The 14,229-nt window shown below is 39.4% G+C and overlaps 1 protein-coding gene across 1 annotated transcript in view; it reads left to right on the plus strand.

Moving 5' to 3' along the window:
- mapkap1 (MAPK associated protein 1) overlaps nt 1–9,103 on the plus strand; it is a 20,834-nt gene extending 11,731 nt beyond the window's left edge. The window contains exons 6-11 of the mRNA XM_008291607.1: nt 1,293–1,402; nt 2,041–2,148; nt 3,966–4,106; nt 4,929–5,066; nt 7,593–7,690; nt 8,730–9,103. Of these exons, the coding sequence (XP_008289829.1) occupies nt 1,293–1,402; nt 2,041–2,148; nt 3,966–4,106; nt 4,929–5,066; nt 7,593–7,690; nt 8,730–8,852 (718 nt within the window). The 3' untranslated portion in view covers nt 8,853–9,103. The remainder of the gene's footprint in view (nt 1–1,292; nt 1,403–2,040; nt 2,149–3,965; nt 4,107–4,928; nt 5,067–7,592; nt 7,691–8,729) is intronic.
- Nucleotides 9,104–14,229: the final 5,126 nt, after the last annotated feature.

The raw sequence follows: 14,229 nt of genomic DNA on the forward strand, positions 1-14,229 counted from the left end.
CTGTTATACATCTGAGTTCCCTGCTGTAATACATTTACTTGATTTTCAAATTTCCTTTTCCATCAGTCATGACTTGAGAGTTTCTGTTTCACATATCTTAATTGCAGATAGACATTTACAAATATAAACTATCATGTCCTTTTTCATTTTATTTTTAACTTAACTCTTTTCATTTCTTAGTTCCTAAACTGTTTTTCTCTAACATAATTAATGGCTAAATAGAGTAATGACAACTAAGAATTAAATTGCATTGATAAAGTGTTTATTTTTGAGTATGGCAATCAAGTTTTTCAGTCCTATTATTGTTAATTGCCATGTACATGAAATACAAATATGTTAATGGAAAACACACTCAAGAATGTACCATTAAAAAATCTTTTTGTGGGAGGTACTTGAACATTAGCCTACAAGTGTTACCCAGGCAAAAATGATGCCAAATTTTTTGGTTTAGTTAGCCTTAGTTTAGTAATTTGCAGGCCTCTCCAGACAATACCAATATGATATTGACTTTGGCCACAATATCCTTGTAGCAAATAGTTGACACTACATTGTCTTAGTTAGCTGGTTCACTTTGTTCATCCACAAAGGAATCCATCCATCAGAAATTGATATTATACATTTTTAATAATGATGTACATTGCAAGGGATTGGTTTGGAATATTTAGCAGAATTTGATCTGCTCATTCCCAATATGAAATGGAAAAATGTATTAAACCTGGTGTGGAAATTTTGCAAATAACTACTCAAAATATTCACAAGGTGGCTTTTGATAGGATCTGTGATGAATGTTCATGTTAGTATATTGCTGCTGTTTTAATGCTGTAAAATGGGTAAAGTTAGAGTTAATCATATATTGTTTGCTGTATCTACAGAAATGTGTTCTGTGTTTTTATATTTTGTCTAAAGAGGGTGCTAACAATTACAACACAGCAATAATTTCCTTACTTACTTTGTAGCACTTCCAACTACACTGTATAGTAGTGTACTGTATATCCATTCTGTTGAAGCTGCTTAACAGTAACTTTTTAATATGTTCACCATATTTTCCATACGACTTAAAATGCAATATTATCATAACTGACTGTTTCCAGGATAATGGGAGATTGATTTGCATTAGTCAAAGCTGACCCAGCGAGACTTAATGTTTAAAACACAGGCATCATGAACCTAGTTTGACAGTGTGTGCCATCACAAAAGAGGACTTTAATTACTGCCAGGTTTAGTGGTGTGAAAGCACAGGCCCATGTGTTTGTTACTGCATCTGTAATCTTTTCTACCTTTTGCCTTTATAGAAATGCTGCTCATGGCTTCTCTCTAATCCCTGTGGACAGTCTGAAGGTAACAATGAAGGAAATTCTCCAGAAAGCACTGAAGAAAAGGAAAGGCTCACAGAAAGGCTCAGGTGAAGACACTTGTGTCATTCTTCAGGGGTTTGGGTTTCTTATTAACTTGTCCATATTCCTAGATAAGAGAACCGCACCATCCAAAGTAGGATGTATGCCGTCTTCCCTAATGAGTCCCAGGTTTACCGAAAAACATTTCCAGTTTTCTGTTAAGTCCACATTATTATCTGGACACCACCTCAACAGCCATCAGTTGAATGATAGCATGCGGCTGTACATGACATCACTGATCACATGGACAGGGCTCCAGAGGAAGCGATGGACTCCGACATTGTTTTAGCAAATTTACACTCCGATTCAACATTACATTTAGTGACCTACAAGTGCCTCAATTGGATGTCTTTACCGCCAACATAAATTATAATCATACTGTATTCGTGTGCATCCTTTCAGCGTTGCCCGCTCTGGCCCCAGGAATGCATTTGACTATGGTTGCTGGTGTCTTTAACTTAACGTTTCTAACTATGAAGCTGCCAATTACCAGAGAGTGGTCCTCGGCAGGTGTGTTGCTGAGTGTTTACAATTGAAAAGAAAGTGTAAACAACAGTCTCAACAAGACTGAGAGCTGTCCCCCGCCCAGCACCGTAAGTGCCACGTTCATGTCTTCTTACGTTATTGTTCTCACATTATCCAACAGGACCCATGTATCGCCTGGAGAAGCAAATGGAGCCGAACGTTGCTGTCGATCTGGACTCAACGCTGGAGAGCCAGAGCACCCTGGAGTTTTGCCTGGTCAGAGAAAACAGTAAGTAATTGCAGTAAGTCGGTTATATGTGGACTTGATGATCATGATCAAATCATTACTTCTAAAAACAAACAGTCAGACTCATGTATGATTTCCTTATTCACCTTAGCCATAAAGATGTTTTCCTGAAGTTTTTCCGGCATATTTAAAAAAATAAAATAAAAATAAAAAATGCATCTGTGGTGGGCCTTTACCTAGATCATGAGTAGATCTAAAACTGCAGACTCATAAATTCTCACTTAAAACAGAAAGGTAACACTCATTGTAAGGCTTGGCTGGTGGGCTTCAAGAATGGCCACTTGTTCTTCTTCTCTGCTTTGCATCCTTTTTCTTTTCTTTTTTTTTTTTAGGAGTCTGCCGTGTTTTAGTGTTTTTTAATTTTTTTTTACATTGTGATGAGGAACTAACTGATTAGCTTCACTCCATCTTTAAACAGAGATAAACTCACCTATTGTGGCTTTAATTTCGAGTGATTGAACTGCTTTCTTGTGCTGAGCACAAAAAAGCCCCACAAAATGGCGATTGCCACTTTATTTGGACTCTCAAAAATGATTCTGAAAAAAAGTGGTTTTCTAATAAGAATGAGCTTGGAAAACACAGGAATAGTGTTCATATACACTATAGAAATATATTTTTTTAATTCATATTGCTGGTCTTTGGGCACCTGGAAAGTCAAATGTAGTGCAGCCATTGAGCCATCACTGTTGTGCAGTGGCAATATACATCAAGAGCAACTTTTTACAGTACAGCTACAGTACATGTAGACCATGTCTATATTTTCTCTGCTTATTCAGAACATGGTTATTAATAGTTATCCTATGTAGGCTAGTCACTACTTGATGTCTGTGATGATGAGTCACCCCGTCTAGTGTTATAGCTTTAACAATAGTATCAGTGGATGTGATTTGCCTTCAGTTGTGGACTCCATGTATACCATGGGATCATCTCTGGTTTCTACTGACTCCTATAATTCCTTTCTGCAATGAATAAGAAGCTGCTCGCACACAGGGTCAGTGTCCAAAGTCAAGTGTGTTTTTGTGTTACATCGCCATGAAGCGAGAGGCTGTTGTGCAAGAAGAAAGCCCTTCCTGTGTGTGCGAGTTAAAATTTCAAGTGGTTGCATTTGTGCGAGTGAATGATGATAATTTAGCTGTCTTGTTTTCGCTTTAACCAACACAGGCAGCTACTCGTTAGCCACAGTGGTGGAAAGTATACCTTTTATTTCTGTCGTGGCTCGTTCAGTCTGTTTCTGCCTGATGCGTAAAATGAGCTATTAAGCTGATGTTCGTTCTTCAACCAACAGAGAGTCAGAGGTCCGACTCAGAACCTGATGGTCAGAGAGCAGGTGTAGCAGAGACATACTGAGCCGGAGAGCTAGCTAATGACAATGGATAACACAGTAGCAGGGCGGCAGAATTAAATAGTTATTAATCACAATCATAATTTTAACTTCTAACCACTGTATGAAAACGATTGACTGTGGTCTTTACATTTTAAAATGTGCTCTGCTCATCAAAACCGTAGAGCACGTACATGTGATGTTTTGTCAGCTCATAGAAAACAGCGGATGTGGATAAATCACTCGGTTTCACCTTGGAAAAAATCAGACTTTAGAACTCTTTATTTCCACTTTTCAAACTAATTTTTGCTCAGACAACTGTCAGCCACCAAGCAGCATCTACCGGAGCCTGCAACGTGAGGCGTTTACGGAGCATCAGTACATGTGGGGTCTATCGGTGAGCAACTGTGACCAGGGGAGGGGTGCGACTAACACTAATTTTTTTTTTAAATTTGTTTTGTTTCCCTTCTGTCTTCAGGCTCCAGAGGTGAGGAGAGCTCTGAAGAAGACCCTCCTATTGACATCACCACAGTTCAAGACATGTTGAGCAGTCACCACTATAAGTCCTTCAAGATCAGCATGATTCACAAGCTGCGTTTCACCACAGATGTCCAGCTGGGTACATACTGCTTGTTGCACACTATTATCATTGTTTATTCCAGTTTATTGGAAATATATATATATATATATGCAGTTTACAGTTATTCACTGACAGAATTTCCATTCCAAATTTATGGGAATTTTTGACATAACGGGTCCTTGATACCAGACAGAAATTCACATATCTCACTTTTAATCTGAAACTGAATGTTGAAGGTGATTTCATCATCTATATTTAGTTAGTGAATAACTTGATTGGTTGAAAACTCAATCCTCATCTTAATTTCTAAAAAAGATTAGTAATCAAAGTGCTGTACAAAAGAGTGAACATAATGTGATAATTATTCACAGAGCTGATAGACAAAGAAAATCTGAACAAAATAAACAGCAAGTGGCTTGTTAAAAATTAGCAAAGTTTTTTCTTTTGAATGCAGACATGCCAGTTGCATGGGAGCAATGCCAAATGTGCATGTGAGTTTAGTGGGTAATTGATGTATCCTGAATTTATGATGTATACGAAGGTAAATATGTGCGGTGGGAAAAATGTGTGTAGGTTCCAACTCCCCTATAGACAGCTCACTCTTTTGCCAGGAGTTGGTAGCTGTATTGACCTAGGTCCCTGGCGTCTCTCAGTAAGTCTCATGGATCAGTTTTCAGCATGGGTTTAGCTCAGTGAGTGATACCTTAAAGGTGCAGTATGTGAGACTTTGAATATACATATACAGTACTGTGGAAAAGTGAAACAATGACAATAAACTTGATTTGATTTGAACAGTGACTTGAACATGAAGTGTATAAAATGTATTTTCTATCGTAAACTGACATACACCCGTCTCATCAGGTATTTCAGGAGAAAAAGTGGAGATTGATCCTGTCACCAATCAGAAGGCCAGCACTAAGTTCTGGATTCGGCAGAAACCCATCTCTATCGACTCAGACCACCTCTGTGCCTGTGACCTTGTAGAGGAGAGAAGCCCAAGTAAGTGGACCTCAGAAGCAGTAGCTCACTTTCACGTGTACAGGAGAAAGAACCTCTCTGATGCGTTACCATCCATATTTTTCTCCAAATGGGATCATAATTTACAAATGAACATTATGCTGTATTCAGAAATTCTTGAAACTAGTGATTACGATCATAAACTCATTAGGAAAATGTTTACTGAGGTACCACATCTGTAACCCACCACATCCACCTAAGGGACACTCTCCCAGCAACCTGCTCTGAGGTCTGGTAATAATTGACGTTGAGATACACATGGACACCAATGTGGGTCCCTGTCATGTGACACCTGTTCCTTCACCCTGATGTCTCTCCATTTGCCTGCTGGTACCCAGTAGTTGCAAAATTCTTTTTCAATGCCTCTAACCCTAAACCCTAACTCAAAGTTAATTTTACTTGCTTTATTTAATATGTGCTAAGGTAAGATCTTTCCTGTATTCATTTTGTTTCACTATCTAACAGACACCATTCTGAGCAATGGCTCAAACTGGAACATCCTGCATTGAATATATCCTGCAGAAATCATGATGTGTAGACTTTTCAGTTTGTGTTATGTGTCAGTTTTAAGTGTCACACAATGTAGTCAGTGTACAGCTTTTATAACAGTGTAAATTTACTGTCCACTCAAAAGAACTCTATACATAGCTATTGATGTGTCTAAACCACTGGCAACAAAAGTGAGTACACCCCTAAGTGAAAATGTCCAAATTGGGCCCAAAATGTCGATATTTGGTTTGTCCACCATTATTTTCCTCACTGCCTTAACCCTCTTGGGCATGGAGATCACCAGAGCTTCACAGGTTGCCACTGGAATTCTCTTCCACTCCTCCATGACGACATCACAGAGCTGGTGGAAATTAGAGACCTTGTACTCCTCCACCTTCCGATGCCCACAGATGCTCAATAGGGTTGAGGTCTGGAGACATGCTTGGTCAGTCCATCACGTTCATCCTCAACTTCTTTATCAAGGCAGTGGTTGTCTTGGAGGTGTGTTTGGGGTCGTTGTCATGTTGGAATACAGTTTCCAAAGGGAGGGGATCATGGTCTGCTTCAGGATGTCACAGTACATGTTGCCATTCATGGTTCCCTCAATGAACTGTAGCTCCCCAGTGCCGGCAGCACTCGTGCAGCCCCAGACCATGACACTCCCACCACCATGTTTGACTGTAGGCAAGACACACTTGTCCTCCTCACCTGGTTTCCNACCTTCGTCCTCAGCTTCTTTATCAAGGCAGTGGTTGTCTTGGAGGTGTGTTTGGGGTCGTTGTCATGTTGGAATGCTGCCCTGCGGCCCAGTTTCCAAAGGGAGGGGATCATGCTCTGCTTCAGGATGTCACAGTACATGTTGGCATTCATGGTTCCCTCAATGAACTGTAGCTCCCCAGTGCCGGCAGCGCTCATGCAGCCCCAGACCATGACACTCCCACCGCCATGTTTGACTGTAGGCAAGACACACTTGTCCTCCTCACCTGGTTTCCGTCACACACACTTGACACCATCTGAACCAAATAAGTTTATCTTGGTCTCATCAGACCACAAGACAAGGTTCCAGTAATCCATGTCCTCAGTCTGCTTGTCTTCAGCAAACTGTTTGCAGGCTTTCTTGTGGATCATCTTTAGACGATGCTTCCTTCTGAGATGACAGCCATGCAGACCAATTTGATGCAGTGTGCGGCGGCGTATGGTCTGAGCACTGACAGGCTGACCCCCAACCCCTTCAACCTCTGCAGCAATGCTGGCAGCACTCACACATGTATTTTCCAAACACAACCTGTGCATATGATGCTGAGCACGTGTGCTCAACTTCTTTGGTCGACCATGTTGAGGCCTGTTCTGAGTGGAACCTGTCCTGTTAAACCGCTGTATGGTCTTGGCCACCGTGCTGCTGCTCAGTTTCAGGGTGTTGGCAATCTTCTTATAGCCTAGGCCATCTTTATGTAGAGCAACAATTCTGTTTTTCACATCCTCAGAGAGTTCTTTGCCATGAGGTGCCATGTTAGACTTCCAGTGAGCAGGATGAGAGAGTGTGAGGGCCTGCTCCCCATTCACACCTGAGACCTTGTAACACTATGAGTCACATGACAGCGGGAAGGGAAAATAGGTAATTGGGCCCAATTTGGACATTTTCACTTAGGGGTGTACTCACTTTTGTTGCCAGCAGTTTAGACATTACTGGCTGTGTATTGAGTTATTTTGAGAGGGACAGTATATTCACACTGTTATACAAGCTGTACACTGACTACTTTACAATGAGGCAAAGTGTCATTTCTTCAGTGTTGAAAAGATCCATGAAAAGATATTATAAAATATTTACAGAAATGTCACTTCTGTGACATACTGTATATAGACACACAGTATAGTAAGAATATTTGCTTTGCCTCTTTGTGATGAAAAGGTATTTTCTGAAGATGTGCAAATGGAAAGAGAAGGGGTGATGGAGATGTATATTTCATTATGTGTCCATTTTCTGTCTCATTAAGAATGTTTTTGCTCTTTGTCTTGCAGGTCATGCAATATTTAAGCTCACTTACCTCAGCAACCATGACTACAAGCCTCTCTACTTTGAGTCTGATGCTGCTACTGTCAATGAAATAGTGCTGAAGGTTAGTTTGGACTAAATGTCTGTGCTGTGCCCTGTTCTCTTTTTCAAGGACAAGGTTTAGAGATTGACCAATGGTCATGGAGAGTGAAGAATCATATATAAGTAAAGTAATTAAATCATATTTGGTGAAGAATGTAATTTATTGCTACAACAGTGTTATATTATCCCTTCCCTTACACAACAGTTAGACCCAACAATTTGTGTAGACAAGAGGTGTTCCATTGGTTCTGATATAGAGCATACCATCACTTGGGCTCTTCGTTATGCTTTTACCACTCAGCTTTTCAGATGCTCTACAACCATTAATTACATTAACAATTGTTTGCCTAGCTATCTCAAACCTGTACCAAAATGCATACCTTAAATATAAGCATAAATACCCACATTTAAGGTAATGTTTTATCATCAGAAGAGAAAAGAAACCTGAATACTTTAGTGCATACCTCCTCATGTGCTCATATGACATTAGCCAACCTAGATCAGTTGGAGAAAAGCAAACATTTCGTTGACACATAAAAGCCAACAACATGGAATTGGCTGAGTTTCAGAAATATAAACATGGACTTTCATTTGGTTAAAAATGGCAGGGCTGATTACAGTCTTAAAACAGTTTTATGGATACCCCAGAACAACTAAAGGCAAGCTTTACAACAGAGAGTGGAATACTATAGATTAAGAACAGGACTATTCGGGTTGGCAGAGCTAAAAAAAAATAATAAAAAATTAAATAAACAAAACATAATCTGTTGTCATTTATTAGTGTTGACTGAAAATGGTGCTTTTAAATTATCTTCAGTAATGGATTCACAGTTGTGCCAATGTTCAGTATAACAGCACTGCCTATCACATGATTGCATATTGCTTAATCAGTCATTATTTTATAATACACCATGTACAGGTGGTATGCAGATGGAGTTGCTGTTGTTCATACATAAATACATCTTTAAAAAGGTACCTGTTGATATTTGATAGAGATCAATGCAACCAATGAATGCATTTCATGAACAAAACAATTTTTTCCCCTCTCTGTTTATTTGTAGGTAAATTACATCCTGGAGTCCCGGGCCAGCACCTCTCGTGCTGATTACTTTGCTCAGAAGCAACGGAAACTGAGCCGACGGACCAGCTTTAGTTTCCAGAAGGAGAAGAAGACTGGCCAGTAGACAGAGTAAAACTGCTCAGCCAGTTGTTTTTTTGTGTGTGATTACACAGGGACAAGGCCTAGCAATGTCGTACCCAGGCTAGGACTCAAAACTCCTAGAAGTGGAGACTAACAGAAATGTCACATCAGAAAAGATGAGAGACAGTCACAGGCAGAAAATGGACCAGGAAGACATGTCTCTGCTTCAGCTGGCGAGGTGGTTTCTGTCTCTGAACCTTCACAAGAAAAAACATTTCGCAAGCAAAAGTAAACACATTCTTTTTCTACGAATGAAAAAAAGTTTCAGCTGTTGTGTAGCCGTCAGTTTTTTTTGTTCATTCACTGTCTCTGATTTTAAGCTCTGTCCTTCAGGATGGATTTGTACAGCTTCAACAAGTTGGTGATGTACACCTAACAAACAAATCAAAGTTGCTTACTGAATCTTTGCCTTTGTCCTCCTTATTTAACAGATTTGACATGACATGAAAACAAAACTCTTGTAACTTATCTTTTTAACCATTTTAATATTTAGACATTTTATATTCAGGAAATAAAATGATATTAATGTAAAAATAAATTAGCCATGGATTCTATTCACTCAGCTGCTTATCTATTAGGTATGCATGTCTAAAATGAATCCAGTCTAACATAACATGTCAGACGAGGTGGGATTAAAGACGAGGATCGTCTCGGGAGGTCCTTCTGCTAAAGCTGTATAATTGGATAACTTCAACAATCGAGAGCTACTGGTATGAAGCAGTTTTATTGCATTATTGCACGGATTTATCAAGTTGTACAAGACAGCAGAGAGTTTTAGCTTCATGTACCTAATCAGCTGTGTATTAGTGTATTAATTGTTTTTATTCTACATAGTTGTAGAGGACCATGAGATTTTTATGATTTTAGACAAAAATATGCTTCATTTGAAAGCAATAAAGACACAGCACAAGTATAGAAAAGTGGTAGAAATGTGTTTCAGTGGATAAATCATTACCCAGTGCCCAGTAGAGCTTTGGATATACGCTGTCTTTATTCTTTGTACCTGCTTAAAGCTGACAGTGACTGTAGAAAACACAGCTGTAACATGTGAGGTGAGGCTTTGAGCCTGCAATGACATTTAGATGCTACTGTGAAGGTAGAAATCCACATTAGGTTTGGTCTCATTGTATGGGAGCTAAGGTCTGTTCCAAATAGAGGACACTTGTGTGATAGGTGGAAACACCACCCACCAGCCATTCACAACCTTGAACAGACATTACTGGACTGTTGCTGTGATCACCTTTTACTGGTGGTATTGCATCAAGAAACACAGCACTGCCCCAGCAAAAGGCATATTTAGAAATACAAAGAAAGGTTTTTATGGGGAAAATGCTTTGAACGCCATCTGTTACAGTGCAATACATAGAGGTTACTGCTCAGCCTGATACTGATAAGTGCCTTTGTACGCTTAAGCAAACTGTGTTCAGGTCTGATTGCCCAGTCATTGTCTGACAACAACACCACTCTGAAACACAACAAAGTAGTTCTTCTCGTAGGTTAATCGTAGCAACTGGACTTGCTTGAGCTCCTTGAAGGCGTTTCACCTCTCATCCAAGAGGCTTCTTCAGTTCTGACTGACTAGTTGGGAGTTCCAGATACTTATATCCTTAAGGAGCCGTTATGTTTATACTTACCTGTTCTTGTGCTGTCTAGCTATTATGACCGGGATGACTGAAAATCTTCACAGACCTTCTTAAGGATATAAGTATCTGGAACTCCCAACTAGTCAGTCAGAACTGATGAAGCCTCTTGGGTGAGAGGTGAAACGTCTTCAAGGAACTCAAGCAAGTCCAGCTGCTACGATTAATCTACGAGAATAACCATGACCTGGATGACTGAGAATCTTCACAGACAAAGTAGCTCGTTTCCATAGCAAAGTATTCTCACATGTCACGTTATGTCAGATACACTTGAGCTTTTCCCAGTTTCCATGTGTCACCATTGTGTGCCTCTGAGTCTTTGTGTAGTTAACCAAGGTACATGCAATGAGCATTTCCAAAAACTATTTAGAAAAAAACTCCACAGGGTCACTTTAAAGGATAGTAATGGATATTTTCCTGTCCATCTTAACGCAACATGGGTTTCTGTTATCATTCCTCCTGTCTGTACTTGTCATGAAGCAATTCATTTTGCAGTTATGCTAAGCTGAAGTTATTATGAGACTCCAGCAATCAGTACTGTATGTGATGTGTGTACAGTGCTTATGGCCACCATTTTAGAACAAGCAGCCATGCATATGGGTCTGTCATGTAGAACCTCACGGATGTATGACAGGTGAAGTATATTTAAAGTGTGAAGCTGTGTTCACACTAATAAATTTTCAACTGTAGACAAGCATTTTCACACAAATTCAGAAATAATCTCTGTCCGCACTAGCACAATTGAAAACGCATGGGGGGCTGATGAACAACCAGCACAGGTGTCAGCCATCAGCTGATGGACTTCCTGTTCTTCTCTAAGGGAGCCTGAATTCCAGCCAACCAGGACAGCCCAAACAGGAAGTTCAGTTTAATGTTCATTAAGTATTGCAACAGCCCTGGGATATGTGCTTTAGTCTGTTTGTTTTTGCTTTTACTGCCTTGTACTGCTTTCCTGAGGGTAACAGTTCAGACAAGTGAGTACAACATTGTCAAATGTCCCATGAGTCCCACCCATTAAATGGCTGTTATCATGGCAGATCATTCCCGTACATATAGGCCAGTAGGGACTTCATCAGCCAGCTGGTAGTTTTGATCACTGATATACAGAAAGTAAACCTGATATACATGGCACTGTCATTGGAATAGATGCATGTAAAATCTCTGCTAAAGTCATCAGCTTTGAAACATACAACTGGAGCTTTGTAACATCTGGTAAACACAGTGACAGGGTGTATTTTAATCCAAACCGTAATCCTTAACCAAACACATACTGAAAATACAAATAAACACCAAGTGAAAATCAGCTCGTGAAAGTGAAAGCAAAACTTTCCAAATGCACTTTTAAAAAAAAAAAGGTGTCTTTCAGACTTGTCAGGATGTCAGAAAATTGATTCCATTCATTTTTTTTCCTCATCAATCTACTCACAATACTCCACAACAAAAAGAAAAACAGGTTTAGGCTATTTTACACATTAATTGAAAATAACAGACTAAAATTAGACATGATGTTAATATTTTTGCTTGACAGTTGAATTATGAATAATCTAATGACGCATCAGCCATGACAGTTATTTTCTAAGGTTGCTTTTCCTTATTTAATTATCTGTGTAGACCACCACTGTGTGCAGCTGGGAAGTATAAGTATGGGTGCTATTCATCATATTAACTTATGGGTCCTCCCGTTCTTTCTCCTGCTGTTGCTTAAAATTCGTTTCTCTCCCACCATCATGGAGGCTCTTCCAGTTATTTATTGCACATCAAGGAGATAAGAAGGCTGCAGGAGGCACTTTGAATGAGAAAACTGTTTAATCTTACATAGAAGTCTACACTAAGTGATCTGATATATAAATGCCATACTCTGGTGGGTGTCTGTTTGAGTCGACAGGTGATATGGCTGTGAAGCACATCATAACTAACTGGCATCACCTAAGACTGATGCTATGGAATGAAGAATTTATTTGGCAGCTGTAGCTCCTAAGTTCTCACATCTCGTCCCTGCTTGTCTCTCTTAAATCATCACTGGGATGCACTAACCCCTGCTTGTAAGTTTAGTCTCATGTGAGCATGTGAGGGTCAATGTGACATAAATATAGTCATCTCCCCAAGTCCAGAGTTGTCCCTGTGCAGCCCAAAATTTGGACAGTTATTAAGCCATCAGGCCCTGTATTACTAATTGTTAGTCTGCCTGAGTGCACTTTTTACCACATAGTTTGCTTTACTTACCATTGTCTCAATAATCCATATGAATTATTTGTGTAAATTATTTAAATGAACCCCCTACAGCTTATTAAACTGAAGCTACATACGGCGCCACAATCACTTCCTGTTGTACTACACATACCACTCTGCACTTCCCACTTGTTTGTTCTCGCTTCTGTTGACATCAACATCTTCAGATCTGTCAACATTATGTCAGATGAGTCTATATTTACAGTACCTGTTTTTCTGCAGAAGAACCACCATTGCCAGCCTCAGGACTTTTGGAGCCCTGAACAGGATGCAGTCTCCTTCTTCACCTCTCCTGTACTTCAACAAACTGATAGATTCTCAGATAAGGTGTACTGACAAGGAATGCAACGATTCCTTCAGGGGTATTAAAGGATATTTTTAACGGAGTTTGTGTCCCCAAATGAGATCTACTCCACCTAAATAATTCAATTCAATTTAATTACATTTCATTTATATAGTGCAAATTCACAACATGTAATCTCACAGCGCTTAACATGGCAGGGTACAGACCCTACGAATGTTGAACAGAGAATCCAACAATCCAAAGTTGCCTTTGGACTCCATCTGAGCAAGTGGTCGGAACAGAGTTTTATATGTGAGAATCAGGGTTTTAAATCCTATCCAGGATTTTAAAGGGAGTCAGTGAAGAGAAGCTTTACAGGAAAAATATGATGTCTTTTACTGGTTCCAGTCAGAACTCTGGCTACAGCATTTTGTATTAGCTGGAGGTTTTAAGAGAAATCTTGGGACATTTGGACAATAGGGAATTACAATAGTCCAAATTTGGAAGTTACAAATACATGCACTCATTTTTCAGCATCACTCTGAGACAGGATGTTCCTGATTTTTAAAATATTAACTTTGTGCAGGAAGTTGAGGGATATCAACTATATTTGGTTCAGGCTCCCAACTTAACAAGTATATGCTTGACAGGAGAATTGAGGAAGAATGGGACAAACTTCTAAAAAGAAAAGTTTAATTTTGTCATTATGAATCTAAAGCAATGTTTTTGGGGGTTTTTCCCCATTTAAAACTACTTTTATAACAGCAAAATGTGCAAAAACTGGAGGGTTCAGAATGCTTTGTGGTGGATGAAACTTGAACCCAAAAAATTTAAGAGACACTATTAAGATCTTTTATTTATTGAAAGATCTTAGTTCATCACCTCTGCAGAGAAAAGTACGTGAATTTTTTATTGCACACTTAAGTTTTTTTATGTTTTTGGCAAAGTCTTATTCCTGTTTCCTGTGTCCTCCCCTCAGACTCTTTCTGCCAATTAGAATCCTCTATCTATGCTTATTGATGGTTTTGGCTGTCCAGTAAATGATGACATATTTTATCTTATTTGCATTGGAGGTTTGAAGACTAGAGACTTTGTGTTCCTTGGAAATCCAGATGCTGTGTCTTCAGACAGTCAATGTCAGGCTGATGGAGAGAACAGTGAAAAGGAAGGAGGTTTGCTTTTCTGGGAAACTTCATTACAAGGAGGTT

The sequence above is a fragment of the Stegastes partitus genome, unplaced genomic scaffold (genome assembly GCF_000690725.1).
Source record: "Stegastes partitus isolate 25-593 unplaced genomic scaffold, Stegastes_partitus-1.0.2 Scaffold751, whole genome shotgun sequence".
Classification (NCBI taxonomy): domain Eukaryota; kingdom Metazoa; phylum Chordata; class Actinopteri; family Pomacentridae; genus Stegastes; species Stegastes partitus.